Source organism: Leucoraja erinacea, chromosome 1 (assembly GCF_028641065.1).
Source record: "Leucoraja erinacea ecotype New England chromosome 1, Leri_hhj_1, whole genome shotgun sequence".
NCBI lineage: Eukaryota > Metazoa > Chordata > Chondrichthyes > Rajiformes > Rajidae > Leucoraja > Leucoraja erinaceus.
In genome coordinates this window covers 89,785,942-89,813,376 of record NC_073377.1, presented here as the reverse complement: position 1 = coordinate 89,813,376, position 27,435 = coordinate 89,785,942, and the positions used below count along the sequence as shown (strand labels likewise).

The following is a 27,435-nucleotide window of genomic DNA, read 5'->3' as shown; positions in this document are numbered from 1 at the left end:
CTGTTCCCAAAGACCAAATCTGCTGGAGGCTTGCCTGTTGTGATCTCTGATTTCCCAGTACCAAAGACATTTTTTTGATCAGAATATGTTTGTATTGTTGCAAGCTCACTGCTTGCCCTGGGCCTCGGCTACATTACTAACTCCTCACATTATGTGCCAGCAGCATCTCCAGCCCTTGCTTCAGCCTATGGCCCCTGACCAATGATCCAGGTACTGTCAACAATGCAACCCTGCACCCGGTCTGCCAAGAGATGCCAGCAAAGTTAAGCCCCCTCTTAACCCTCATCCTTTATCCATCCTCTCCAGCCCCACCTTTTCCCAGCCCCAACTCCCACCCAGTTTACCCTGACATAAAGTGAGGCTCCAACATCTCAGTCTGGACCTAACCCAACACCCGGGCAAACCACCACCAAAGCAAGCCAAATTGACAACATAAACATTAGAGCGGGAATGAACAGAGGCAAGGAATTGTAATCAAGAAAATATCCTACTTGATAAGGTAATAATAATAATAATAATAATAATAATAATGTAACAAAGCTTTCCCATCTCTAGCTGTTGTCACATCTTCATGCAAGACAAGTAACCCTGGTAACCATACTGTGTAGTTTCTGTTGGGCATTAACCTAATAAGATGCTGCACATGCTGCTTGGGCTGTTCTGTGAATACTTGGCACTGCCCCACAGGCAACTAAAAATATTTTTTTGTACCTAAAATCATACAGGATGGCCAAGTTTCATTTTTGACACAGAGAAACCTCTACAATGTAGTACTGTTGCAATCCTATTCTGCATTTCAATGAACATTGAAGAACAGATTATCTAGACATGATCACGTTGCCATCTATAGGAGCTTGCTATTAAGCTTCCTACTCTTCAGTTTGTACAGCACCGAGGACATAAAAAGGTTATTTGGTCTTGCCTTCTTATATTGTGCTATTCCACGATATTTTTTAAAAATATACAAGTGAAAGATGTAGTATATCTAGTACCTTAACAAACCCAAAGACAGGTGTGTCTCACCAACCAGAATGCTTTGGCGGAGCAGAAGCCCTGGGAAATCTGGTCAAAGTATCATATGGTAGAGCGCTATTGTCATAAAATAAAAACCCAGAAGCAATTAAGTGGTATTTTACAATAATTAAACAATTATTTATTCAACTGTTTTGAGATTGTACTTTTAAAAATAAAATTTTCGTTACCATGCTTTGTTCAAATGGAAGTGACCATATCAAAATAAATTTCTGAATTTAGATTGAGACATCTCATCGTATGTTTAGAGAAGTGCTTTCTTGCCTTTGACCAGTATTTAAAATATAATCAAGGTGGCACAGTGTATGAAAAACTATAAATCTCATGAAAATATTAGCCGGCATGCTCGTGTATAATAAAAATGATTGGAGCTTGATGTTTACGCACAAACTGCACTCTTTCACAGTATTAAACTATTCAATCAATGAAATATTATCCATACCCAGAAGGAACTATCACCAGTTTACACATTAGAATTAGCTTGATATTTCTAATGGTAATTATTTCCTGTAAAGCTTCTAAAAGTACAATACAACTTTTCAAATTCTGACAGTGGTGTGTTATTGCTCAAGCTACCTGGTTTTGTAACTTTCGTTAACTAAAATATTTAAATCTAAAACTTCAGAACCTTGCTCTGCTCAAATTAGTCTAAACAAGACACCAACATTATGTTTTTTTTTTTTTTAAATGGGTTTTGAAAAACACAAAGTACGTTTCACTTAATCTAAAGATTTGCCATTATTGTTATTATCCTAAACTGTGGAAACAATTGGTTATATTTTAATGTACAAAACGTGTCAGAAGCAACCAGGTTTGAAACCCTGCTAACTGACATGCACAAAACTCTGGAGGCATTTCAAAGCCAAAATTTACCACAAGCAAAACTATTTTTTCGTTATTCTCTGCTACCCACCAGATATGCAGGTAAAAAAATAAGCCTCTTGAATTTTTGCACTGCGGCCTAAAATAATTCACAGATCTGAAATTGCAGCTCTCCGGTGTATGATTACCAAAGACACCAAATGAAATACTGAAAAATTAACAAAGCGATAACCAACTTGATCATATAGTGATCGTGCCTCATGTAAAAATCTGCTCCATAAATCATGCATGATGCCATTAAGCCAATGCAAGTCACACGCTTTGAGATGTGCCCGAAAAAAATCTCCTATTCAGGTCATGCATTGTGAAGATATTACTGCACTAATATCCGAAAGTAAATTTCCACCATTTCTGCCGTGCAGAAATATATATCAAATGCAAGTAAACCATCTAGCACTGATCAGCAATGGTGCTGCAAACCTTTAACTCGTGCTTTTTGTAGATTTTCATGAGATTACAGAATTAAAAGTCCTTTATGATGAAAGTAGTATTAGTCTGTAAATATTTTAGATTTTTAATATATATCCATGCCAAATTTTGATTGAGTAATCAATTCCATTTGCTGTGGAGCATAGTAAATTGGCAGATTATCAGTTATAAATGTACATACACTATTCGTGCTGGTTAGTTTTAAAGAAGCATGCAAACGTTAAGAGGATTTTAAGTGATTAGCTCGAGCAAGGAAACATCTGCAGTGATTATAGATAAATCTATTCCCTGAGGAAATAGTAGCATGCATAGATTCACTTCAAGGCATTTACCTTATTAAAACTGGACTTTGATTATCATGTGAATGCTCATTTTGATAACCATTACTACCATTTTCCAAACTGCAACAAAAGATGAACAATATGCACAGGGAAAAGGAAATAAAAGCTTGGGATTTCAAGTTTAAAAAAAATGCATGACATAAAATGAAAAGTGAAGTATGTCTGCATTGCTAAACCCATTTCAAAACAAAGCTATACTTGTTCCATTTCCAGATCTGCAGTATTATCCTATATTGGCAAATACCTAATTAACCCTAAATACACAGCATCAAGATAACTTATTTTTTATAAAATGCTGTTAATATTTACATGCAGCTTTATCTCAAGCAGGCAAAAATAAGTCAAAAAAAGTTATGCAATTAAAGTGCATGACGCAATATTTTTGTTCAATTTTACCCCCCTCCCGAATATTTGCTCAGAAGTATTTTGCACTTAAATGCAATTTAAATTAGTTTAAATACACCACTGCATTCTCACGTTTACGTGCCACCATTAGTGCAACCTTTCACAAACAATTACCCTATCAGTCTAACAAATTTAATCCTCAAGGTGCACCAATATAAAATAAATTCTTACATTTTCATACGGATATTCTCAATGCTACACAGGAATAGAAATGGGAATAATGTTAAGATGAACAGACAACATCAAAGCAGCAGGTATACTTTTACCATGAACAATGTCTTATTTGATAAATTTATTGGGTGCATTTCAATGCATTAAATCAACTCGGTTCATCAGCTTTTAACTTTTCCGCAAACAAAAACTAGAGGTCATAAATGAGCAGAATTTGTCCAACTTGCATTTGATCCCTGACTGAAAGCAGTAATGAATGCCCAAAGTAAAAAAGCTGAACTGAAAGTGGAAAGGGTATCAATGGTTATCACAAAGTAAAATGCCAAGTCCCTGATACAGAGGAACTGTAAAGGAGAAAAGGAATATGTAGAATTTAGATTCTAACCATTAGTATAACAAGTGAAGGTTCAAATTTGCACTCTCCATTACTTATTAAGAGGCAAGAAATTCAAGAGTAACAAGAGAGTGGAAGAATATTACTATTTTGCAAAGCACTACTTTTGTCCAACACAAGGGAAAAAAAAATTAGGATCAAACCAAGCATTAGGAAACAGCAACTCTATTATCAGCTGTTCATGAACAAAGATGCTTGATTTATGTTACCTAATTTATAGAATAAGAACAAGAACAACCATTGTCTGAGAACAGCTGCACAAGTCTAGTTTCAATTGGTTTAATCCATTGTGAAATCATAAAATTTGGAAAGATTGTGTTTGTATACAATGGACGAAAACTAGTAAATTCTCCTCCCCACTCCTGCCCAATCATCTTATGCACTCATTCGTTCAATTAAAGATATACATCAGTTATCTGGAAAATGAATTTTAATCAATGCTGTGCATAGAATTTTTTTTAAAAATAATAATAATTAGTAATGGATTCACAATTCCTAGTATTTGACAAAAGTAGAACACTAATAACATGGAGAAATTACTTCTGCAAACTTCTTATACTCACTCATCATATACGTCCTCTGTATCCATCCGTCGATAGAATTTGGCCAACTTCACAGCAATTATAATACTTGGAATTAAAAATATTGTACAGCACCCAAGGCTAAACCAAAATCCATTCTAAAAGCAGCAGAGAAACAAAATACAGAAACCAGTTATTCCAAGACAGTCAAACAAATGACCAAAATAAAATACGGTGCATCATAAAATGGAGAGATTTTTTTTTATTTTACCAAGGAATCCACAATAAAACCGCATAGTATCATGTCAACTGTATCCACCACATTAGCAACGGGCTTACAGATTGCAACTTCATTGTTCATCTGCAAAAAAGAACATGCATTATTTCCAAGGAAAACAAATCTCACTTCTCCCAATCAGAAACATAGCTGTTTAATCACTTTGGAATAAATAGCCACAATAATCATAGTAAACTGCAAAGAAGCACTAGATAGGCATCGTTTTGGTCGAAACCCTTCCGAAACGTTGCCTGTTTCCTTCACTCCATAGATGCTGCCTCACCTGCTGAATTTCTCTAGCATTTTCGTCTACCTTCGATGTTCCAGCATCTGCAGTTCCTTCTTAAACAAGAAGCACTAGATGCTTTTTTTGGTACGTGGTAGAGGGTGGGAGGAAGGATCGAAAGAGAATGAAGTCAGAGACTATCCAGACTGTGACAGAATCTTTCAATGTTATTGGGTTAGAATCCTGGAGCTCCCCAGATCACAGCACGCTCACCAAATGAACAAACAATTCAAGGCAGCAGCTTACCAGCAGCTTGAAGGGTAATCGGTACTGGGCAATAAATGGCAAATCTGCTAACATCCCACAAACAACATAAAATCAGTTCAAAGCCAGTGTGTTGTCATAAGTTGGGGTAGTGAAGGAGATAGGTGCAGGACAATATCTTGTAACCAAGTATTTAACAAGTCCCAGGGTATCTCACATTAAATTAGATGGAACTGTTCCAGTAACAGGTTGATTGTAGGCGAGGGCGAGAGAATACGCAGGCTAAGTGTAAGGGGCTTAATGGGCCTGTCCCACTTAGGTGATTTTTCAGGCGACTGTCACGTCGTAGTAGGTCGCTGAAAAACTGGTGACTGGAATGGCGAATGTCAGAGTGGAACACGCACACACACGCACCTCTTCCTTCACCAGCAAGTTATGCAGGCAAGAGACAGGGCAAGCAGGGGGAGTGCTGTCTGAGTGCAAAGCCAAAACACGAGCAGCTTTCAGCCAATGTGATACATATCAAACATCACAGACACACACCACATTGAACAGGAAGGGTGGCGCTGTAATTAAGACGGTGAAAGCACAGTGTACTGGAAGGGTCACAAGTCCTTTAAAAGGGGGGGGGGGGGGGGGGGGGGGGGAGAGGGAGTGGAGGGGGAGACGGGGTGGGGAGAAGGAGTGGAGACAACTTAATAAGCCAGAGATACACGACTGTGAAGCTCGGCGGATATTAACATTACTGGTCAGTTATCCTTGGTTCTGAAAACTACTGCTTTTTTTCCCCAATAAGCCAATGAAATTCACCGGTCAGCACTGGCTACAACCTACAAGAACCTTCGACCTCCTGGCAACCTCCTGGCGACCTACATATAGCACGAGAATTCTCGCTACTCTCCATGGCGGCTTCATTCTGGTTGCCACTAATTTTTCAACATGTTGATAAATTTGCAGCGACCATAATGAGGCCGCCACTAGTTCCAAGAATGCGGAAACTCCTCACTACCATGAAGGCGACTACTCGGCAACCACTCACGAACATGTGGGGACCGCATAGTCTCCTGCAGTCGCTTAAAAAGGTGCCTAAGTGGAACAGGCGCAACAGGAAGGAGTTTCAGGTTTAACTATAGAAACTATAGAAAGTGCAAGAATAACAGCTGGTCAGGGAGCTTCTCTGGAGAAGATGGATAGGCAAAGTTTAAGGGAAAGAATAGAAGAGGCATCAAATGGGTAGGGGAGTTAAGAACCAGAGAATATAGGTTTAAGATGAGCAGGAAAAGATTTAATAGGAACCAGAGGAACAACATTCAGCAGGTATATGGAACAAGGCAGCAGAGGAGGGATGTTTAGGCAGGTATTATAACAGCATTTAAATAACTCTTGGACAGGTACATGGATGGAAAAGCTTGAGGGATATGGCCAAATGCAGGCTAATGGGACCAGCTTAGATGGGTCATCATGTTCAGCATGGACATGGTGGGCTGAAGGGCCTGTTTCATGCTGTTTAAATTACTCTGAACAGTAAATACTGTAATGGATATACGGATAGGAAGGCAAGTAATGCAAGTATGAGACCTCAGATACAGACAATGGGTGCAAGAGTAGACCATTCGGCCCTTCAAGCCAGAAGTGCCATTCAATGTGATCATGGCTGATCATTCACAATCCTTGTTCCTTCCTACTCCCCTTATCCCTCAACTCTGCTAGCCCCAAGAGCTCTAACTCTTTTGAATGCATCCAGAGAATCGACCTCCAGAGAATCGGCCTCTGCCTTCTGAGGCAGAGAATTCCAAATTCACAACTGCGTGAAAAAGATTTTCCTCATCTCAGTTCTAAATGGCCTGGAACATGTTTCCTGCATCTAGCGTGTCCAATCCCTTAATAATTTTAGGAAAATTAAGAGTGGTGAATAACATGAATGGTAATTTATTTGCATCAGTCTTCACTGAGGCAGACACTGGAAACATCCCCAAGATACCAGACAGGTTAATTGCAAATAACAGAATTTTCAAAAATCCCAACAACAATTTTAGATGGACATGGGCTGATTTGGGATAGTTAGCATGGTTTTGTACGTGAGAGGCCTGACTCACAAATCTGATTGAGTTTTTTTTTTTAAGTCATGACCAGAATGTTTGACAAGGGCAGAGCTGTTGATACTGTATTTGTGGACTTCAGCAAAGCATTTGACAAGGTAGGCTGCTTTGGAAGGTTAGATTACATGGGATCCAAGGAGAGATAGTTGAATGGATAGAAAATTGGCTTCATGGAAGCAGAGGGTGATGGTGGAAGATTGCTTCTCAGACTGGAGGCCTGTGACTAGTGATGTGCCTCAGGGTTCGGTACCTGGCACGTTACTGTTTGTCATCTACTGTATATCAACGATTTGGATGAGAACATACATGGCAAGATTAGCAAGTTTGCTGACGATACAAAAGTGAGTGATTTTGCAGATAGTGAAGATGGTTGTGAAAAATTGCAGCAGGATCTGGATCGATTGGCCAGGTGGGCGGAGGAATGGTGATGGAATTTAATACAGAGAAATGTGAGGTGTTACATTTTGGGAAGTTTAATATGGGCAGGACCTACACAGTGTATGGTAGGGCTCTGGGGAGTGTTGTAGGGCAGAGGGATTTAGGAGTACACGCACATTGTTCCTTAAAGGTGGAGTCATGGTAGATAGGGTGGTCAAAAAGGCGTTTGGCATATTGGCCTTCATCAGTCAGAGTATTGAGTATAGAGGTTGGGAGGTGATGTTGCAGTTGTATAAAACATTGGTGAGACCGCAGTTAGAATATTGTGTTCAGTTCTGGGCACCATGTTATAGAAAATATGTTGTCAAGCTGGAACGGGTACAGAGAAGACTTACAAGGATGTTGCCCGGGCTAGAGGGTCTGAGCTATAGGGAGAGATTGAGTAGGGGGGTATTCTATTCCTTGGAGCGCAGGCAGTTAAGGGGTGACCTTACAGAGGTGTATAAAATCATAAGGAATAGACCGGGTAGATGCACAAAATCTCTTGCCCAGAGGTCATTGATTTAAGGTGAAGGGGAAAAGATAGGAATCTGAAGGGTAATTGTTTTTCACACAAAGGGTGGTGGGAGTATGGAACAGACTGCCAGAAGAGGTTGTTGAGGTTGGCACTAACCCAATGTTTAAGAAACCGTTAAGACAGGTGCATGAATAAGGCAGGTTTGGAGGCTATGAACCAAATGCAGGCAAGTGGGACTAATGTAGCTGGGACATGTTGGCCGATGTGGGAAAGTTGGTCCGAAAGACTGTTTCCATGCTGTATCGCTCTATGACAAGGGTTAAACTATTGGAGAAATTAATGGGGTTAAAGGCTGATATATTGCCAAACCCAATGGCCTGTACCCAAGGGAGTAACTGCACATATAGTATATAGATTGGCAGAGAATGTTCAAATTTCACCAAATTCCACGAGGATGCTAAAAGATTAGAAAACAGCCAATGTGACTTCCTTCTTCAAAAAAAAGGGAGGAAGACAGCAAGTGGGGAACGGAAAACCATATAGTTGAGCACCAATTGTTGGCCCGATGCTAGAGTCAATAATCAAAGGGGAAATAACTGACCATTTAGGAAAGCTGAATATAATAAACCATCAACTTTGTTTTATGAAAGGCAATTCATGCTCGACAAATGTGTTTGAGCTCTGAAGATGTGTCAGGGAGAGTTAAACTTGGGAAAGAGTAGATGTAGTGCAGTTAGATACTCAAAGTGTAACACAAGAGAATCATACAAATATTAAGAGCCCAATGTGAAGGAGGATATGTGGACGAATGGCTGTCATACAGAAAACAAAGCTAGAATAAATGAGTAATTAAAATGAACTGCAGCTGCTGGTTTATACCAAAGATGCACACATGCTGGAGCAACTCAGATTCAGGTAGCATCTCTGGAGAAAATGGATATGTGACGTTTTGGATCGAGACACTTCCTCAGTCACCTATCCATGTTCTCCAGAGATGCAGCCTGACCCGCTGAGTTACTTCAACATTTTGTGTCTACCTTTAGAATAAATGGGTCCTTTTCAGGCTGGAGGAATGCAATTAGTAGAACATCCCAGAGATCAGTTCTTAGCCTTCAATCGATTACAATTTATATTAATGACTTGGAGAAGGGAACAAAGCACAAGGGTTCCAAGTTGGCCAATGGTATGTAAAAGGTGGAAGGACATTCTGTGATGCTGTTAAGGACATTATGATCCATCAAAAGGTGGAATATTATGTAAGTGGTAAGAGACAGAATAGGAAAGATTCAAAAGGAATCTAGGTATTTTAGTGAATGAACCACAAAGGTGAACAAATAGTTAAGGCAGCAGAGCATTTTGGCCTTTGTTTTGAAGGGCTTGGAGTTCTATTACTCGGGAGGTCTTGCTAGTTGCACAGAATGTTAGAAATGTTCATCTTCGATTATTGACTCAAACATCATGAATATTGCGCATCTTTCTGGTCCCTATACAGTAGCATTGAGGCAGTCCAAAGATGATACACCAAGATGATTCCTGAGATGAGAGCGTGATTCTCTGGACAGATCTTCTAGAGTGATCTTATTCAAATATACATGATAGTAAGGAGGTGGACCTTGACAGGGCAAATGTTGAGATGTTTTCACTAGTGGCAGAGTCACAAGCAAGGGGACATGGCTACAAAGTACTAGTCAAAGCACTGGTCATTTAAATCCGAGATGTGAAGAGATTTATCCAAAGGTAGCAAATCTCTAAAATTCTAAGTTCCCAGAGGATGGCAGAAGCCAGAGCATTAGATTCATTTAAGATTGAGAAAGACAAATATTCAAAAGATTGAAGAAATGACAAACGCCATTTAAATAAATATAGTGCAATTAACATTTTTTTTTTTACTAAGTTTCCTTACAATGTAGGTCTGGCAATACTTACAACATCTTCGGTCCACTCTAAATATTCTTTGAAGTAGCCAATTAGATTCTTCATGAAGTGATAGATTTCCTGGTGAGAAGTATATATTTTAGATATGTCATCATTTAGGTGAAGTAGATCAAGAAAAACACATGAGACGTACATAAATCAAAATTGAGATTATCTACTGATTGGTAAAATAACATTACCTGCTTTACGATCTCAGTGCCGTTGTGGTGAATTAGATACTGAGCAGATTCAACAGCAGTAATTATACCTTCCACTTTCACCTGTGGAGCAGCAACAGATAGTAACAATATGCTGTAATGAACTATGAACATGTATCAAAAACTGCAAGAACTCCCACACAGTTGTTTCCTGCACTCAAGTAAGTTCTTGGAGCATCGCTAAATTTAAATATGGCACTGGCGCCATCTGGTGGTTGGGCCACTGGTTAATCGAATCCTCGTTCATCATGTGATAAGAGGCACGTGACTTGGGGCGGGGGTTAGAAAGGAAGTAGAGGGTGTGTCCTGCTGCAGACACATGCAGTTACTCTGGGCTCAGCAACACTGCTCTTGTTTTTGATTCCTTTTTTGTTTTTTCGCACTTTATTGGTGACCTCGACGTTTTCCAAACTGTGGTTTTGGATCGTACAATGGAAGCAGATAACAGCCCCCCAGATGCAGTCGCCGGCCCTACAGCTCAGCAGAACGCCGTTGCGGTTAAATTGCCTATGTTTTGGACGTTGAAGCCGCACGTATGGCTTGAGCAGGCCGAGGCTAAATTTCATATTCGGCACATTATTGCTGACGACACAAAATATTATTACTTGGATCAGGACATGGCCGGTCATCTCGTTCATTTTCTTCGCCAGCCGCCGGCAAGTACGACAGCCTGGAGGCGCTCCTATTGAGCACTTTCGGGCTCAGCAAGTGTGAGCGGATTCTGAACATCGGTGATCGCAAGCCGTCGGATCACGGATCTGCACAGCGTGACATACCGCTATTTCTGGTTTGGTGTTGGAGGATGTGCGGTTTGGCCCTGCTGGTGCCACGGTCCTCTGTGACGTGTCGACTGGTCGGCCGAGACCCATCCTTCCTGCAGCTTGGCGTCACCGTGCATTCGATATTGTTCATGGTTTGGCTCATCCATCCATCTGGGTGATGATTGCGTTGGTGGCGGCAGGTGGCATGTTTGTGGCATAGTCTGTGTAAGCAGGTCGGTCACTGGGACGGAACGTGCATCTCCTGTCAGGCGTCTAAGATCCAGCGCCATGTCAGGGCACCCGTGCAGGGTTTTGCTGTGCCCCAGCGGCGTTTTGACCATATCTATGTTGTTATTGTGGGTCCATTGCCCCCGTCTAGAGGGGTTACTCGTCTGTTTACTATCGTTGATCGCTTCACTCGATGGCCGGAGGCTGTTCCGTCCGATTGCTGATACCTCTGCCACTACATGCATTCGCGCCCTTGTTGCTCATTGGAAAGCTTGTTTTAGTGTGCTGGTGGACATCTCGTCTGACAGGGGTGCACAGTTCACCTCTGGGTTGTGGTCTGCCATGGCCCAGCTGTTGAGTGCTCAGCTGCACCGCACCACGGATTACCATCCGCAATCCAACGGGTTGGTTGAGCGTTTCCACCGCCATCTCAATGATGCTTTGAAAGCAGGGCTCACAGGCCCGGATTGGGTCGATGAGTTACCGCAGGTGTTGTTGAGAATTAGTGTACGGTACTCCGCTTACGGTTCCTGGTGATTTTTATTCTGGCTGCGCGGGAGCAGGAGTCGTCGCCCTCCTCTGTGCTCTTGCGTCTTCGGGAGCAATGAGCACGCTTTCTCCTGTTCCAACATCCCGACACGGGATTGTTTTTTCCTATGTTCCGTCTGCCCTCAAGGACTGCCCATATGTGTTGCTGTGTCGGGTGTTGGAACAGGAGAAATGGCATTTCGACATTTGTGTTGGATGTGGGTAGAAAGCCTGAGATTGTATTGGCGGCGTGTCTTAAGCCGGCTCATGTGGACATTGTCCGACTCCTTTATCGCGCTTTAGCACATTGATTATTGTGCATGGACTGGATCAGCTCAAAATCTGAAATCATTTACTGTCAAGCACTATGACAGTGTTCTTGGAAGAACATGAGCACATGTAGAACACAGTAATGGTACAACACTAACTACACTTTCATCAATGGGAGGGATACAGATTTAATTATTGTTTTTCAGCTGAGGTTACTCTGTACAGAGGTTTGGAGTGATGTCTGCACAGGAATTGAAACAGTAAGTAATGAAATGAAAGTTTATGGAAGGCACCATTTCATATCCACTGGGAAAAGCTGACATGACCAGCTCAACTACAACAGGATAAAAAAATATCCTTATTTTGCATTACATTCTTTGTACAACACTAAACCAGGTACAAAACATGAGCAAGTGCAAAACAAAAATATATTCAAATTCAAGAAGACAACAAAAGATTTACCTTTAAGCCTGCTGCTATGTTCTGCAGTAATCCAATACTGTGATTCAACGTACTCTATTAAAGTAAACAGGTTTTGTAAATTATAAAAGAGATAAAATTGTTAAATGCAAAATGAGGATATTTTTGTTAAATGTCAATATTTGCTACTGTGCAAAGGAAATGTTTTGCCCATGCAGGCTATATCTAAACATTCACTTCATCCTGCTTTCAACTTGGATGTTTACATTGTTTGAATTTCCAAGGATTTTGGAAAAGACAAGATGATTGATGATGGACCAGTGTACTGTTGATACCGAGCTACAACTGAGAAATAACAAAATTTGATTAATTTGAAATGGGTGAAGAGTGGCTGGATAATATCCTTCCCTCCTCCCACCAGAGAAATGCCCTGGAAAATCTGGCTACATCATAAACCACCATTAACTGGTAATTCGAGAAAGAAGATGAGCTGTAATACCCCACTTGAATGATAGAATTAATTTAAAGATCTTGCCTGATCATTCATCCAGACTTTGAAGAATGGCATGCCAAATAGTTTAGAGGACAAAAGTTCCAGGCAAAAACATTACGGTCAAGAACACTGGGCAATCAATAAACCCTTGAAATGGACAGACAATTATGCGTAGCAGTATAAACTGGACAGAAATCATTAAGGGTACTCATCTCTCCTCCCTTTCCCCACCCTGTATTTTCAAACATAAAATTAAAAAAAGAGATTGACATTCCTATTAAACTCATTAATTTCCAGTTTCCTACTGTTCTCATTAAACTTATTAGCCTGATCACTGGAAAATGTATTATTCCTATGTGCACCTAAAATATCTGACAGGATATTAATAGAAGTAAACTTCGAAAAGCCAGAACTTCTACCTGTACAGCAGCAATGACACAAAAGTGATAGATTATTGGAGCATTAATTATACGTTTAACTGACCTCAGTAAGAGATTATATAAAATATACGTCACATACAAGTTGATTCCATTTGCTCCCCGTTTGCTTAGCTGTTTGGCCAGGGTTCTAAAATTTTCCATCTGGTCTGCTTATCGTACACAGAACAGCATATACTGTATATCAATGATTTGAGCTGGACCAACCACATTCTTATAGCCAGGAAAGCACACCAACGCCTCTATTTTCTTAGAAGACCAAGGAATATTACCATTTCTCACGAGATTCACACCGACTTTTACAGATACACCATAGAGAGCATCCTTTCGGGATGCATTACAGCTTGGTTTGACAACAGCTCTGCCCAGGACTGCAAGAAATTGGTCAGTCATGGAGCCCATTCCATCAGACAAACTAGCCTTCTCCTCCCCCCTTTTTCCCCTTTCAACATCAACTCCATCTACATGTCCCACTGCCTCGGGGAAGCAGCCATCATAATCAAGGACCATTGGTTGTTTCTTTTTCCCCATTGGGCAGAAGATACAAAGCACATAACACCAGATTCAGGAACAGCTTTTTCCCTGCTATTATCAGACTACTGAATGGCCCTCCCTTAAACTAGGGCGTGGCCCCAAACTTCTAACCGACCGCTTTGCAAAGCTTGCATTTTTTCCCCTTTACCTGCACTCCCTCTAACTAGAATGCAATAACACTATATTTTGCCTCTGGTATTTTTCTCTTTATGCTTGCATATGGCTTGATTGTACTCATGTATAGTATGATTCAACAATATAGCATGCAATGTTTTTTTACTGTATCGTGGTACACACGACAATAATAAAGCAATACAAATTCTAATCAGTATTTTCAAATACAGTACAAGATACTGAAATCAAATGTTCTCAAGATTGCATGCATATATTTGCACAATGACACACCAGAAAGAGATTTTTTTGACACAAGTAATTGTTGATTAACATCCACCTGTAACTCGCACAACCTTTAAATCACTGATTTAACCCTTTCCTTTACTTACAAGAATACAGTAGCAACATTTGTTAATTTGTTCAAATAACACTAATAATACAGGACGCAATGGATTATTTGATGGGTTTAGGTTAAGATGCTCCGAGAAATGCCCGCTTATTCCTGATACGAAGTTAAAAAATAAAAATAAAAGGTTAAAAAGAGATTGGTGCTTTAAATGTCATCTTACATACAGATCTACGCAGATGATAATATTAGAGAGGAGTTTATCAGATGAAAAAAAACCTTTGGGCTCAGGCCAGTAACATTTGATCTCAGTTAAAGAGAGATATGAAGACAGAATGGTGAATTTCTGGAATTCTCTTCCCTGGAGTTGTAGAGACCAACTTGTTAGAACTATATTTGTGGAGTTAGATCGTTTTTTGCAAGATCATGGTATTAAGTTGGGTCTCAGCACAGAGGAGCTCAGGCCTGGGGTAGCTCAGCCTCCATCGTATTGATTAGCTGGGCAGGCTTGAGAAGCCCTCACGTTCCCATCTGCTGGAGTTATTTCCTTGTAATGGAGAAAAAAAAGCCACTGCATCTGAATGGTTTTGTATGCAAACTGGCTCCTAGCCAATTGGTTGCTGGATTGGTTGCCCAAGAACTTGATCATCTTGGGCTCAACATCATTTATTGCAGAAATAAAAAAATCTAGGGGCTGTTTGTTGCTGGGTTTTTTTTTTAATTTAACTAGCATTTCAGTACCCAGAAGAACAAAGTGTTTCTTTTGTACAGGAATCCAGAGAATATTTGAATTTCATGTGGGCACACATTTTTTTGCAATTGCAAGGCAAAACACATGAAAAATGGAAATATGTTTGGCATGCATGCGCTTATATTTGTGGCTTTTATTAGAACAAGATAAAATGTAGTTCTTTATCAAGCTTAGAAAATCCATATTTGCCCAAACTGGAAAATAAAGTTCCAAAACTGAAAACTCGTGTGTGCATGACACTATTTAAGAATGTGGCCTTTAAAAAAAGAAGGGGTACAAGCATAGTACAAAGGTTTCAAGCTTTTTAAACATAGCAGGTTTGCCCTCTTCTAAAAAGTCTCAATTAACTTCTCAACGAACATAACTATGGTCTTCAATCAGGAAATACATTCACAATGGCCATGAAACAAGAAATTCTTACCCGTGCTTCAACATATCTCTGGTAAGCATTTAAAAAAAGCAAGAATTGGAATTAATTTTTTTTTTAAAGGGACACAAGGTTAATGAAAAATAAATCATTGAATATAAGATTCAAGATGCGTTTCAGACAAACAATAATAACTATAGAAACTCCTTAACGAGATTAGATGCTGCTGTAAACCCCTTGTAGCTTTGATTAAATCTCGACCAAATATAAACGAATTTGAAGTATCAAAAATCAAAGACCAAATATTAAATAACAAAAGGCAATTGAAATTTGAGAAGACCTGATTTCAAATAAACAGCTTTGGACTATTGTATCATAAACCTCTATAGCTTACATTATATGCATAAAGCCTTAAATCCAATTTCACTTGAGGAAATTAAACAAATTGCCATGGTTCAAGGTGTGGAATGCATGGCAAACATATTAAACCATTTGGTAGTTACTCTAAAACTGTTCAGCAGCCCAAACATATGGCTGATAAGGAGAGCTGCAACTGTAATAAAGTGAGAACACTAATTCAGCTGCGTTCCAGCCATCAAGCCCAAAGTCCTAACTTATAATGATCAATAATTGTTGACAAAGACTTCCTTCAACTAAATGCTAACATAACCAGCAAAATTCATAAATGTTAATCAAGATATCTCAGACAGGAAAGAATCACCAGATATCAGAATTTGCTAGAAGTGGAAACAATTTCTACAGAGTAAACACAGCGCCACCCCATGGAATGATTTCAATATTGAACCGTGACTATTACACAGGTTATGGAAACAGCCACTACAAATTCATAGTAATTTATAAGATATAAAGTTGATATAGAAGTATGTTTTTATCTGCAGAAAATTAAAGCAGGATATGCAAGGCAAGCATGTGAATCGAGATGGTCACCTTTCAAAAACAGATTACCCTCTAGATGGTGTTTTTTGGGATGACAGTAACTGCTGTAAATAGTAACCAGGGCATGGCTTTTGATCTTAATAGATTACATTTTTTGCAGGATTACATTTCAACTACCCAGGTGAGTCAGTAATTTCAATTATGTCATAACTGGAGCAGCAGTGCCATTCAGCCTCAGTTCAGCAGCTGCCCATATCAATTTTTTAAAAATGGTCTGAAATTCTGATTACATGTGGAAAACTTATTTAAGGAAATATTTAAGAAGGAACTGCAGATGTTGGAAAATCGAAGGTAGACAAAAATGCTGGAGAAACTCAGTTGGTGTGGCAGCATCAATGGAATGAAAATAGGCAATGTTTCGGGTCGAGACCTTTCTTCAGACTGATGTGGGGGGGGTGGGAAGAAGAAAGGAAGAGGCGGAGACAGTGAGCTGAGGGAGACCTGAGAAGGGGAGGAGAAAATGTTCAAGAACGAACTGCAGAGGCTGGAAAATCGAAGGTAGACAAAAGTGCTGGAGAAACTCAGCGGGTGCGGCAGCATCTATGGAGCGAAGGAAATAGGCAAACTTTCGGGCCAAAATCCTTCTTCAGACTGATGTGGGGGGGGGGGGGAGGGGGGGGGAAGGAAAGGGAAGAAGAAAGGAAGAGGAGGAGCCAGAGGGCTGAGGGAGAGCTGGGAAGGGGAGGAGACAGCAAGGGCTACCGGAAATTGGAGAAGTCAATGTTCATGTTGGTTAATGCAGACCGAGCGGAGGTGTTCGGCGAAACGATCGCCAAGCCTACGCTTGGTCTCACCGATGTAGTTCAGCTGACACCTAGAGCAGCGGTTGTAATAGATGAGGTTGGAGGAGATGCAGGTGAACCTCTGCCGCACCTGGAAAGATAATTCCTTTGAAGTGGGCAACAAGTATAACAAATTTTCTTTACTTGCCCAAAAGAGTGCAAAATCTTAAGGCAATATAGAAACTTGCATCTACAACTAACTGTAAACAAGGATCAGGGGAAGTTTGTTGATGGAAGAACAAATTAATTTCCCTAAAAAAGGCTATAAAGTGAAGAAATTCAATTCACTACTATTTTAGCTGACAGCTGAAACTGCCAGAGCCATGAAGTCTATCGCCAGTCAACCATTGGGATTGGATCTTCCAGGAGTTGGCTAGCAGCAGCATCTCCAAAACACCTTTCAAAACAGGATGGTTAAGAAAGAACTGCAGATGCTGGAAAAATTGAAGGTATGACAAAAATGCTGGAGAAACTCAGTGGGCGATGCAGCATATATGGAGAGAAGGAAATAGGCAACGTTCCAGCCCGATTTTACCTTCTCCCCCGGCTCCCTGCCCCCCCAAGCTTCCAGCCTCATCGTTCCCCAGCCCGCATGGCCCGATTTTACCTTCTCCTACAAGGTATGCCTGTTTGGGAATTATCTATCCAATTATTTTCATTATTTAAATATCAACATCATCCAATTCTAATGTAAAATTTGTCTCCACCTTTGATTGAAAAAAAAATCTTCCACCTATTTTCCAGCAAGTAGTTTACTTGCGATCATTCAACCATTTAATAGCAGTAACAATAAGAATTGATTTTGATTGAAAGTTTGGTTTAGTTTAGAGATACAACGTGGAAACAGGCCTTTTGGCCCACCAAGTCCACGCCAACCAGCGATCTCCCACACACCAGTTTTATCCGATACACAACAGACCATTTACAGAAGCCAATTAACCTACAAACCTGTATGTCTTTGGAATGTGGGAGGAAACAGGAGGACCCGGAGAAAACCCATGCAGTCACAGGGAGAATGTACAAACTCAGTAAAGACAGCACTCGGGACTATGGCGCTGTAAAGCAGCAACTGTACTACTGCACCACTGTGCCACCCTGGGGACTTGGTTTGTTTACAGAGCCTGCAATTTTTTACTTGAACAAAAGCAAGGCCAAAGGGCAAAAATCCTTTCATAGAGGCAAGAAGATGATAGCTGACCATTTCTGATATCAATAGCAAAGAATATGGCTGTACAATGCAAATTCAAAGCACATCTTAAACAGGCTTAAATAATGTGCAAAGTTGATCAAGCAAACATTTTTTCTGCACTTTTCTTACCATTCCTGCTTCGAGAGGTATCACTTGCTGCCTGTATATTTCCAGAATATTGTTTGCATATCCTCTTAATGCATTTGCCAAGGCTCCTGCGGGCTGAATAAGTTGCATATAGACAGTCACACACCAATAAATTACAGACATGCTCGCCAATATAGTACTCTATATAGAACCCACAACTATTTATAATGCAATCAAATATTTGATTGAACGGTTTTCTATAAATTGGTCATATAACCTCCAATCTCTTTGAACAGGATCATCCCTCTCAGCTGCAAGAACAAGTGGATGGCATGACAGTAACAGGATTGTGTGTCTTTAGAAGGAGCTTGTCATTGCTCTACGCACAAATGATTGGAGAATTAAAATGTTATTTACTTGGCATAAACTGCCACTTTCAGGAAGGGCAAGCAAAAGATAAGAAACTGACAATTAAAATGGCAGCGCTGATGGAAAAAAAATACCAAGATTGGAAGTGCAGGAGAAATAGATACTCATCTCGGTTCCTCTTAATGCTTGATCGCTTTACAAATGTAAGTGGCATTTTGCAAAACAAAACATGCACTGGCGACATTTATTTCCTGCAACAGATATTGAATAGCTTTTTCAGGAAGCACTTATGTTGTTCTGTCGCTACAGCTAGTTAGATTTAGCTCTTAGGGCAAAGGGAATCAAGGGATATGGGGGGGGAACAGCCAGAACGGGTTACTGATTTTGGATGATCAGCCATGATCATATTGAATGGCGGTCCTGGCTCGAAGGGTCGAATGGCCTACTCCTGCACCTATTTTCTATGTTTCAATGTTTCTACATCATGGTTTGCAACAAAGTATTAACTAGCAGACATTTTCGGTTAATTCTGACCAAAAACAAAAGGGGCTCAGGGTTTGATCACCATGATCTACAAATCGGAGCTGCCAAAACTCACAGGAGTTCAGTGTTTATTCAAATCAAGTTTGTTTCAATATAGCGAGACAGTGCTTTACAGTTTACCAGAACCTCAAAAACTAGATTTAAATTGAATTACCAAAGTTTGAAAGATAGCATCTATTAATTATGCAGTCAGTCCTGAAAAACACCTTAAGCGGCTTACAGGTCATAGCACTTCTACTTTCCCTCTCAGTCTGAAGAAGCATCTTGACCCAAAACATCACCCATTTCTTTTCTCCAAAGATGCTGCCTGACCCGCTGTTACTCCAGCATTTTGTATCTATCTTCGGTCATAGCAGCAGCTGGGTCATAATTGTTTGTTGTTCAGCAGCCAACTGAACTGAGCCAAAGTCTGTGGGTATCAACATCAATATTTTGTTTGTGACACGCATGTGTGTTATTTTAATAATACGTTGATTTTTTTTTAAAATAGAGCACTGGTGTGAGGGAAATAACATCATTTATTTTTAGGTTAGCACAGCACCAAAAAACACAAATGTGAGTCATGTTGGATTTTCTACTATGTACTATGTATAATGTGGTTTCCCTACCACTGTAGATGTGTTTGCTGAGAGCAGAGGGAAAGGAGAAAGCAAATTGTGTCAGAGACTAAATTTTCCACAAATAACTTACCAGTGAATTTGCTTTTGCTACTAGATCATTTGCAAATACCCCAAGGTCCACCTTAGTCACATTTTTTTTAATCTGTAAATGAGAGAAATAAATTAAGAAAAACTTGTCGGAAAAGTTTGAAACTCACAATTGCAGAAAATCAGTGAAAGTAATTCTTGACTACATTAGAGATCCAATTGAAAAGATAGAAGAGCAACTGCTCAAATAAAGACAATATTCACCAAAGGACACAGTAAGGCTTACCATAAAAACAACACAGCAAAATGGGCACAAGACAAAATGTTTGTGTTGGGGATATTTTTCTAATGTGACCTTATGAAAGATTCAGCCATGGAAAAAAATGAGCATCAATCTGAAAGGCAATTAGTTTCACGGGACTGGCAAGGTAAGTTGCAGATGAGAGGTAGTTGCAAAGATGAGGGACTTCAACATCATTGATGTTTATCAGACACTTTTCAAATTCTATCAAAAACATTCCACCCACGTTATCTGCTGATTTGATACCTGTGGATCTGCATACTCATGAGTATGGCTCCAGACCCCATTTCATTTTTTCAACCACGATCTACATACATGTGCACATTGGGCACAACTGTGTGTAGAGTAGAGCGATCAGTTCCCAGACCAGTCCCGTCAAGTGGCTCCCATTGTGTGCTGTTCTAAAATACGAACTTGCATACATAACTACAGCTGGCAATTCCAAAACCACTGTTTGCAAGTTGCAATTAAGTCAGAGGAAGTTGGTCGTTTTGTCATTCCATTTAGGGTATCTAAACACTTTATATATTGATTGATGCTTGTGGAACAGTACAAGGCAAATGAAGACACAGGGAACTGCAGATGCTGCGACCTTGAGTAAAACAAAGTGTTGGAGTAACTCCACAGATGCTGCCTGACTGCTGAGTTACTGGAGCACTGTTATTACAGGACAAACTTGTGTTTAAGGATGCCTTGGGTACATAGAAGAGGGCCTCCGTGACATCCACTTTTATACATTCAGCAAAATGCTTGTGTCCCTATCCTCATAGGGATGGTGGACTTGGAGCACATGCAACCTATAAATAACCCTTCCGTTCCAAACAGGAACTTATTTTTTCTATCCACCAGATTTATTTTTCCCTTCAGATTTCATGTTGATTAAATAGTTTTTTTTTTGTTTTTTTTAAAGAAGGTTTATAGCAATGTGCATGTATAATATGCTAATAATAAAACATTTCCAATTACAGAAATGTAGAGTACATAAAAATGTGTGAAGCAAATGGAAGCAATATTAGGTGTAAACAAAATCTTTGTAATCCGATTGGAATGTGAGCATTTCCACATTTTGGGACCCAGTTGCTAATTGTTCTGTGGTCAGAGCGGACAATGAGCCTGGATCAGAGATTGTGACATTGGGAAGCAGCTCTACAGAAATAAATTGAAAACAAGGAATATGGAAAAACGCAAGATGAGAATTTCACACTGGAAGTATTGGAGCACCTGTATTGGAAGGTAACAGAGAATAAATGATTTTATTTTATTATACAATCAACTCCTTTGTATAATGAAATATCTTTAATTAAAACTCCACTGTAAATTAGACTTTGTGCTCAAATATAACCAAGCAAAACAAATTTGTATCGGGTTCACTTGTAATTTACATAATTCAAATGAAATGTGCAATGAGATAGTTTCTGCTTTCATATAGGATATTTAGATTTGATTACAAAAATATTTCTAGTAAACATCTAGTTTCATTACATTTCAGCGTACAAAGAATAAAGTGATACCTCATTGAAATAGGCAGCAAAATTAATCTTGTCAATGCCAGTATCAGTGAAATCACGCAGACCAATTTTAGCCTCTTCCTCCAGTATTATTATGCTACTAAAGTTCACTTCAACATTGCTGAATTTGTCCGTCACATTAGCTGTATACTGAAAAAAAGACAGTGCCATTAAAAGTGTACATTCAAACAACTTTTGCATTTACTATATTATTTTATTCTAGTCACATAACAAATTTAGCCCACTGCTGCATAAACCTTGTCCTAGTACATGTCACTCCAATATCCTAATCCAGCAAGATCTATTCAAAATGGTCTCTTCATTGGAAATGCCAATCAAATAAAATAAAGTCTAGTATTATAACCTTGAGCTTCAGATACTTCATCCAGCCAGTGAGTGTTCCAGCTCACTTCAATTCAAATTCAGCCACCATTTTTATTTGACTTTCAGATAGCAGCAGCCCTGCATTTTCTTCAGAAGTCCATTACTTTGATTGCTTTGCATTGAGAAAACTGCTGCAGCACACATGCAGGAATTAAACCAAATCATACACACTTCCAAAATCCAAATGGAAAATTATTCTGAACAAATTGAGCTGCAGTTTTAAAATAAGTGGGAGCTGTAAAATGTTATCGGAATACAACCATTTGTCCAAAGCAAAATTTGCTTGCAAATCACAGTGTATATTCCTTAGGGAATGTATACAGCCATTTATTCTGCAAAAACAAAGAATTGCAGATGCTGGAATATTATGCAAAATACAGAGTGCTAGAGTACCAGGTGCTCAACGGGCCAGGCAGCAGCTCTGGAGGACATGCACTGGCGATGCTTTGGGTCCGAACGCCTCTTCAGGCTCAGACTCTGATCCAAAGGAGGATCCCAAACGGAAACATCATCTATCCACATCCTCCAGCGATGTTGCCTGACCCACCAGGTTACTCCAGAATTTTGTGTTTATACTGTGTTCAAACAGCCTTTTCAAATGTATACAGGAAAGCACATTACAAGGTCAAAATCAGAGGAAAATAGTATTCACTATATGATGAATTACTTCAAAGTGTGTGAAATGAAAGTATGGATTTTTTTTTGCTGGAAAGTTAAAACGACAACTGAAATACAGCTATTGACTGCTATTAAATTGACCAGAATGTGACTGTCCAAGGCTGCAGCAGCTTTGACACTTGCCCTCTTTAGCCAAAGTCCGAGCGAGAGAAGAAAATCCAAGAGGCATAAAAACAATTTTCAACAACAAAGTCAATTTGTCCTAAAGACAAAACTGAGCTGGTACAAGATTGCAGAGTTTGATCAACTTTTGGTTAATATCTCATTTCACCACTGGAAACAAGTAGAACATAAACAAGAAAGCAGCATTTCAGTGCCTCTCTCTGCAACTGCAGTTCATCTTTTCGACTTAAAGAATACATTACTAAGGAAATCCACTGCTTTTACTTACTGCATTGAAATTTACATCATTAATATTGAATACATGTTGTAGCTGGAAGGCTGAATATACTCCTTCATTTCTGCGACACTTGCTGTAGAGAAATTAAAAATAGATTATGATTTAACATTCACAGTAGGCACTCTTTTAAAATACATTATCTCCAAGATGGGCCTGAAGTGGTTCAGGAAATTGTAATAGATCTTAGATTGCATGACTCTTTCCTTGGCTACATCCTCCAGTTCATCCTACTTTCAAAATATATTACTTAAGAGTCGTACAGCACGGAAATAGGCCCTTCGGCAGATTCTGAAGTGAATGACCAAGTGAAAGTCATGACCATTATAAAAATTTAATAGGCCTGAAAATATTGATGTGATGTCAAGTTAAACTCACATAGGAGACACAGAGACTCATCCGATCAATATCTCCCACCCCCAGGTAAAGGCATTTTGGTGGTCTGTTAGCACATTGGTGAGATTAACAGTGGTCTGTTAGCACATTGGTGAGAAGTATCCTGGTGTGACAAAAGGGAGTAGAGCGAATAGCTTCAGTATTACCACAAAGCTGTCTGAATGATTACGGGAGCAGGCAAAATAAATCGCATGGTGTTTACCATGGAGAGTAATTAAAGCCACTACCAATTGTCATTCATTTTGGTACCAAAGGATTGGGAATGGCTTCAAGATTTTGAAGAATCAGACCAAAGCTCACTCCAGACTTGCTAACTTACTCGTGTGGCAAACCTGGATCCCTACCCCAGTACAAAAATCACCAGGGGGATGTATGGCAATAGGCAATAGGTGCAGGGGGCCATTTGCCCTTTGAGGCACCATTAGACATAATGGTGATCATCCCAATCAGTAGTCCGCCTTCTCTCCCATATCCCCTGACTCCGCTATGAGTAAGAGCCCCATCAGCTTCTTGAAAGCATCCAGAGAACCTGCCTCACCGCCCTCTGGCAGAGAATTCCACAGATCACCCCCTGTGAGAATCAGTGTTCCCTCATCTCCGTTCCTGGCTTCTCTTAGGAACTGCAGCCCCTGGTTCGGGACTCCCCCAACATCGGGAACATGTTTCCTGCCTCTAGCATGTCCAAGCCTTTAACAATCTTATATGTTTCAATGAGAAGCCCTCTCATCCTTCTAAACTCCAGAGTGTACAAGCCCAGCTGCTTCATTCTCTCAGCATATGACAGTCCCGCCATCCCGGGAATTAACCTTGTAAACCTACGCTGTACTCCCTCAATAGCAAGAATGTCCTTCCTCAAATCTTTGCTCCTATATTCAATTCCTCTTGTTATAAAGGCCAACATGCCAATCGCTTTCTTCACTGCCTGTTGTACCTGCATGCAAGCATTACTGCAGCCAAGAGATAAACAGATACAAACTGTTTTTATTCCCCAAGAAACAAAATATCAAGACTTTGCATTAAATGTTAGTATCTGACCTGTACACACTCTGAAAAGTGAGGTTTAGATCGAAGGTGAGGTTTACGTTGTAGTCAGAAAACAGATATCCAGAAAGGAAATTTTTCCACTGCGAGTTCAATAAATAAGGAGTATCTAAAAGCTTGAAAACACAAAAATGACCAACTTAGTAGCAAAAACTGTGTATCACTTATACCAGTTTCCCCAAATATATCTTGCATTAGGCCCATTTACATTAAGCACTGCACCTTACTATTGTTAAAAGTCTAAGAAATAAACAATGAAAACATGACCGAAAAATAAAATCTACTTATACAAGCCACTTCAAACAAAGTTCCATATTTTGAGGGTTTTGAAAATTTTGCAACCCTGAATTCCGTATTGGTAATAACTCAAATTATTTCATCGCGCAGAATCCCATTTTACACCACATTTGAGCTCATTTAAACACTCAGGTTTATTTGTGAAGTGTCCCCGAAACACTGACACAACAATCAAGCAAAAGGTGACATCAAGCTGCAAAAGGAGATGCTTGGCCAAATCCTTGTGATTCTAGGGCTTATTTTTAATTTTATGTTTAATGTATATTTTTCACTATTTTCTGAATAGTAGGGATAAAAACAAAAACTGGAGACAACTTTGACAGATGGTGAGATTCTGTGACCAGCTTTTCCTCCCATCAAAGGCTTCCGGGGAGTTGAGGATAGGACCCAAAAGGCGCTGTTGCAGAGGCCTAGTTGCCTTCGTGGTTTTGCCACAACCATCGCCAAGTCCCAGCTCAATTCGCCCGGGTTAAGTGGAAATGGGTGGGAACCACAGCTGGTGAACCAAATAAGGGGCACATGGAAAAATAAAGATTGGTTAAGAGTTTGAACTGAAGAAGCATCTTAACCAGGAATGGCCATGGCATTAAGGGAGAGGATTGCAAAGTTCCAAGTCTTGACTTCAGATATGGCCTCCAGGTAATGGAGATCTGCAGAAGCAAATTAGGTTTTTCATACAATAGAATCGCAAAATTGGTTTAATAAAACACTCACCAAAAAAAATGAAAATCGAATAAAAATATTCAAATTTTCTTTACTTTTATTTTACTATATTTTTTACTTACAATAAAGTTATTGCACATTACCTTAAATAAACTCTTGTCTTTAAAAGACTGACAGCTGAGTCTTTCTACATTTCCTCCTGCAAGGAATGTGACCACAACTACCAGCATCAAAAGCCAGGAGAAGATGAAGCTGACCCCAACACCACTAAAATAAATGGCAGAATTAGAGTTAAGACGTTATAAAGTTCCTAATAAATATTGGGAATTGGAAATAAACCTTAAAGACACAATCTTTACTACAAAAATCTGTACCATGTACTGGCAATCAAGGCGACTGCAATATTTTTGACATTTTGCTTACGCTAAAAGAAGGGTGCCTCCCGTGTTGGATACACAGCCTCTGGTGGTTGGCGAAGCATGCTTGTCAAAGCCGCAGGATCCACACAGCAAACCAAGGTAGTTGAAAGTAAGTATAAGCACAACTGAACAGCAGAGTGCAATTCCACCGAGCCATCTATAAAAAAAAAGGATAGACGCAAGGAAGATGATGGTTTACAGAACACAAGTTGCTGAAGTAATTCAGCATCTCTGGATAACATGGATAAGTGACTTTTAGGTCGGGATCATTCTTCATACTGAATATACAGGTCAGAAATCAGTTCTGTTTTCAACTTTTGCGCAGAGGTTCACATCACATAATTGGTGGCATTCGTGGCGATACACATTTTTAAACTAAAGTTAAGAGACACCTCACCATTGTTAAAAAGCATTCTTGTAATCTTCCATGCTGTGACCATAAATGAGATTTACCGATTACTCTCTTCATGTCGGCACAAGCACATTTGGAAAAACCAAACCATGTGCAAGTTAATTAAATTGCAAACATTTCACAAACAGTCATGACTCGGCATTTAAGGTTGGAATGCATTAAAAGCTGAAGGAAAACAATGCTGGAAATACCCAATCAGTCTGTGAAGTAGGAGTTACTGTTTCAACTAGACATTTATTCAGAATTGATCAAATCATCAATCATTGATGTGAAAGTTAAGCTCTGCTGGCCAAACAACCCGACTGAACTGAATATTCAAATGAACTGTTAATTTCAAATTTTCAGCAATACTTTTCTGAAATAAAACCTACCTGTAGAAATCGTACTTTTCCAAATAAGGAAGATACTCAAGAAAATATCTCTGACCCTGATTGAGATACGCAGTAGAAGTATTGATCACGTCATCAATAGCTGGTTTCTTACTGAAATCTGAAACCATATTACCAACATCATTGAGAACCTTCTTTACATCTGAAAGGAAAAGAAAAATGTTACAAACTGCATGGTTTCTTGCACACACTTTCTGTCACTGAAACTACTAAAAATGGAGCAGACTCGTGAAAATGCACCCTATATGGAGAGCACATAACATGTGGCAATGCACACATAGTGTATGATAGATAGAAGCCAAAACATTATTTCTGGAAACAATGCAAGTGGGTGTTTTACGTAAAGTTTCTATGGAGTTGATGAGATCTCAATTTCTACTTAGTAAAAGCAAATTATTGAACTGCCCTGGAGTACTGCCCTGGAGTATAGTTTCATTTTCCATCCCAAATTAGCAGGTCAGCACATTTAAATACTATACAAATTCAGTTTGAGACTTGAAAATTTACTAGGGAGGTATAACTTCTGCGAATAGATTGCCATGCAATTAGAAAAATGACACTGGCACATGGCAGACAAACACAAAAAGATACAGTATGTCACAGATGTTACATACTGCACTTAATATTTGCTTAAACTTACGAGGAAGTGCTGCAGAAAT

At 39.6% G+C, this 27,435-nt stretch overlaps 1 protein-coding gene across 6 annotated transcripts in view; it reads right to left on the bottom strand.

Moving 5' to 3' along the window:
- Positions 1-27,435, bottom strand: part of prom1a (prominin 1a) — a 142,443-nt gene that overhangs the window by 12,970 nt on the left and 102,038 nt on the right. Inside the window, exons 12-27 of one of the 6 annotated variants that reach the window (XM_055638723.1) lie at positions 26,759-26,918; positions 25,980-26,132; positions 25,700-25,823; positions 24,591-24,712; positions 23,154-23,235; positions 21,704-21,850; positions 19,935-20,006; positions 18,375-18,467; positions 15,372-15,389; positions 12,318-12,371; positions 10,051-10,131; positions 9,863-9,931; positions 4,447-4,536; positions 4,218-4,333; positions 2,676-2,744; positions 993-1,089 (exon numbers count right to left, since the gene is read on the bottom strand). In XM_055638723.1, the coding sequence (XP_055494698.1) occupies positions 1,020-1,089; positions 2,676-2,744; positions 4,218-4,333; positions 4,447-4,536; positions 9,863-9,931; positions 10,051-10,131; positions 12,318-12,371; positions 15,372-15,389; positions 18,375-18,467; positions 19,935-20,006; positions 21,704-21,850; positions 23,154-23,235; positions 24,591-24,712; positions 25,700-25,823; positions 25,980-26,132; positions 26,759-26,918 (1,520 nt within the window). In that variant the 3' untranslated portion in view covers positions 993-1,019. Of the gene's footprint in view, positions 1-992; positions 1,090-1,127; positions 3,605-4,213; positions 4,334-4,446; positions 4,537-9,862; positions 9,932-10,050; positions 10,132-12,317; positions 12,372-15,371; positions 15,390-18,374; positions 18,468-19,934; positions 20,007-21,703; positions 21,851-23,153; positions 23,236-24,590; positions 24,713-25,699; positions 25,824-25,979; positions 26,133-26,758; positions 26,919-27,435 lie in introns of those variants that run through there. The other 5 variants (XM_055638740.1, XM_055638731.1, XM_055638747.1 and 2 more) reach the window with 5 other exon arrangements.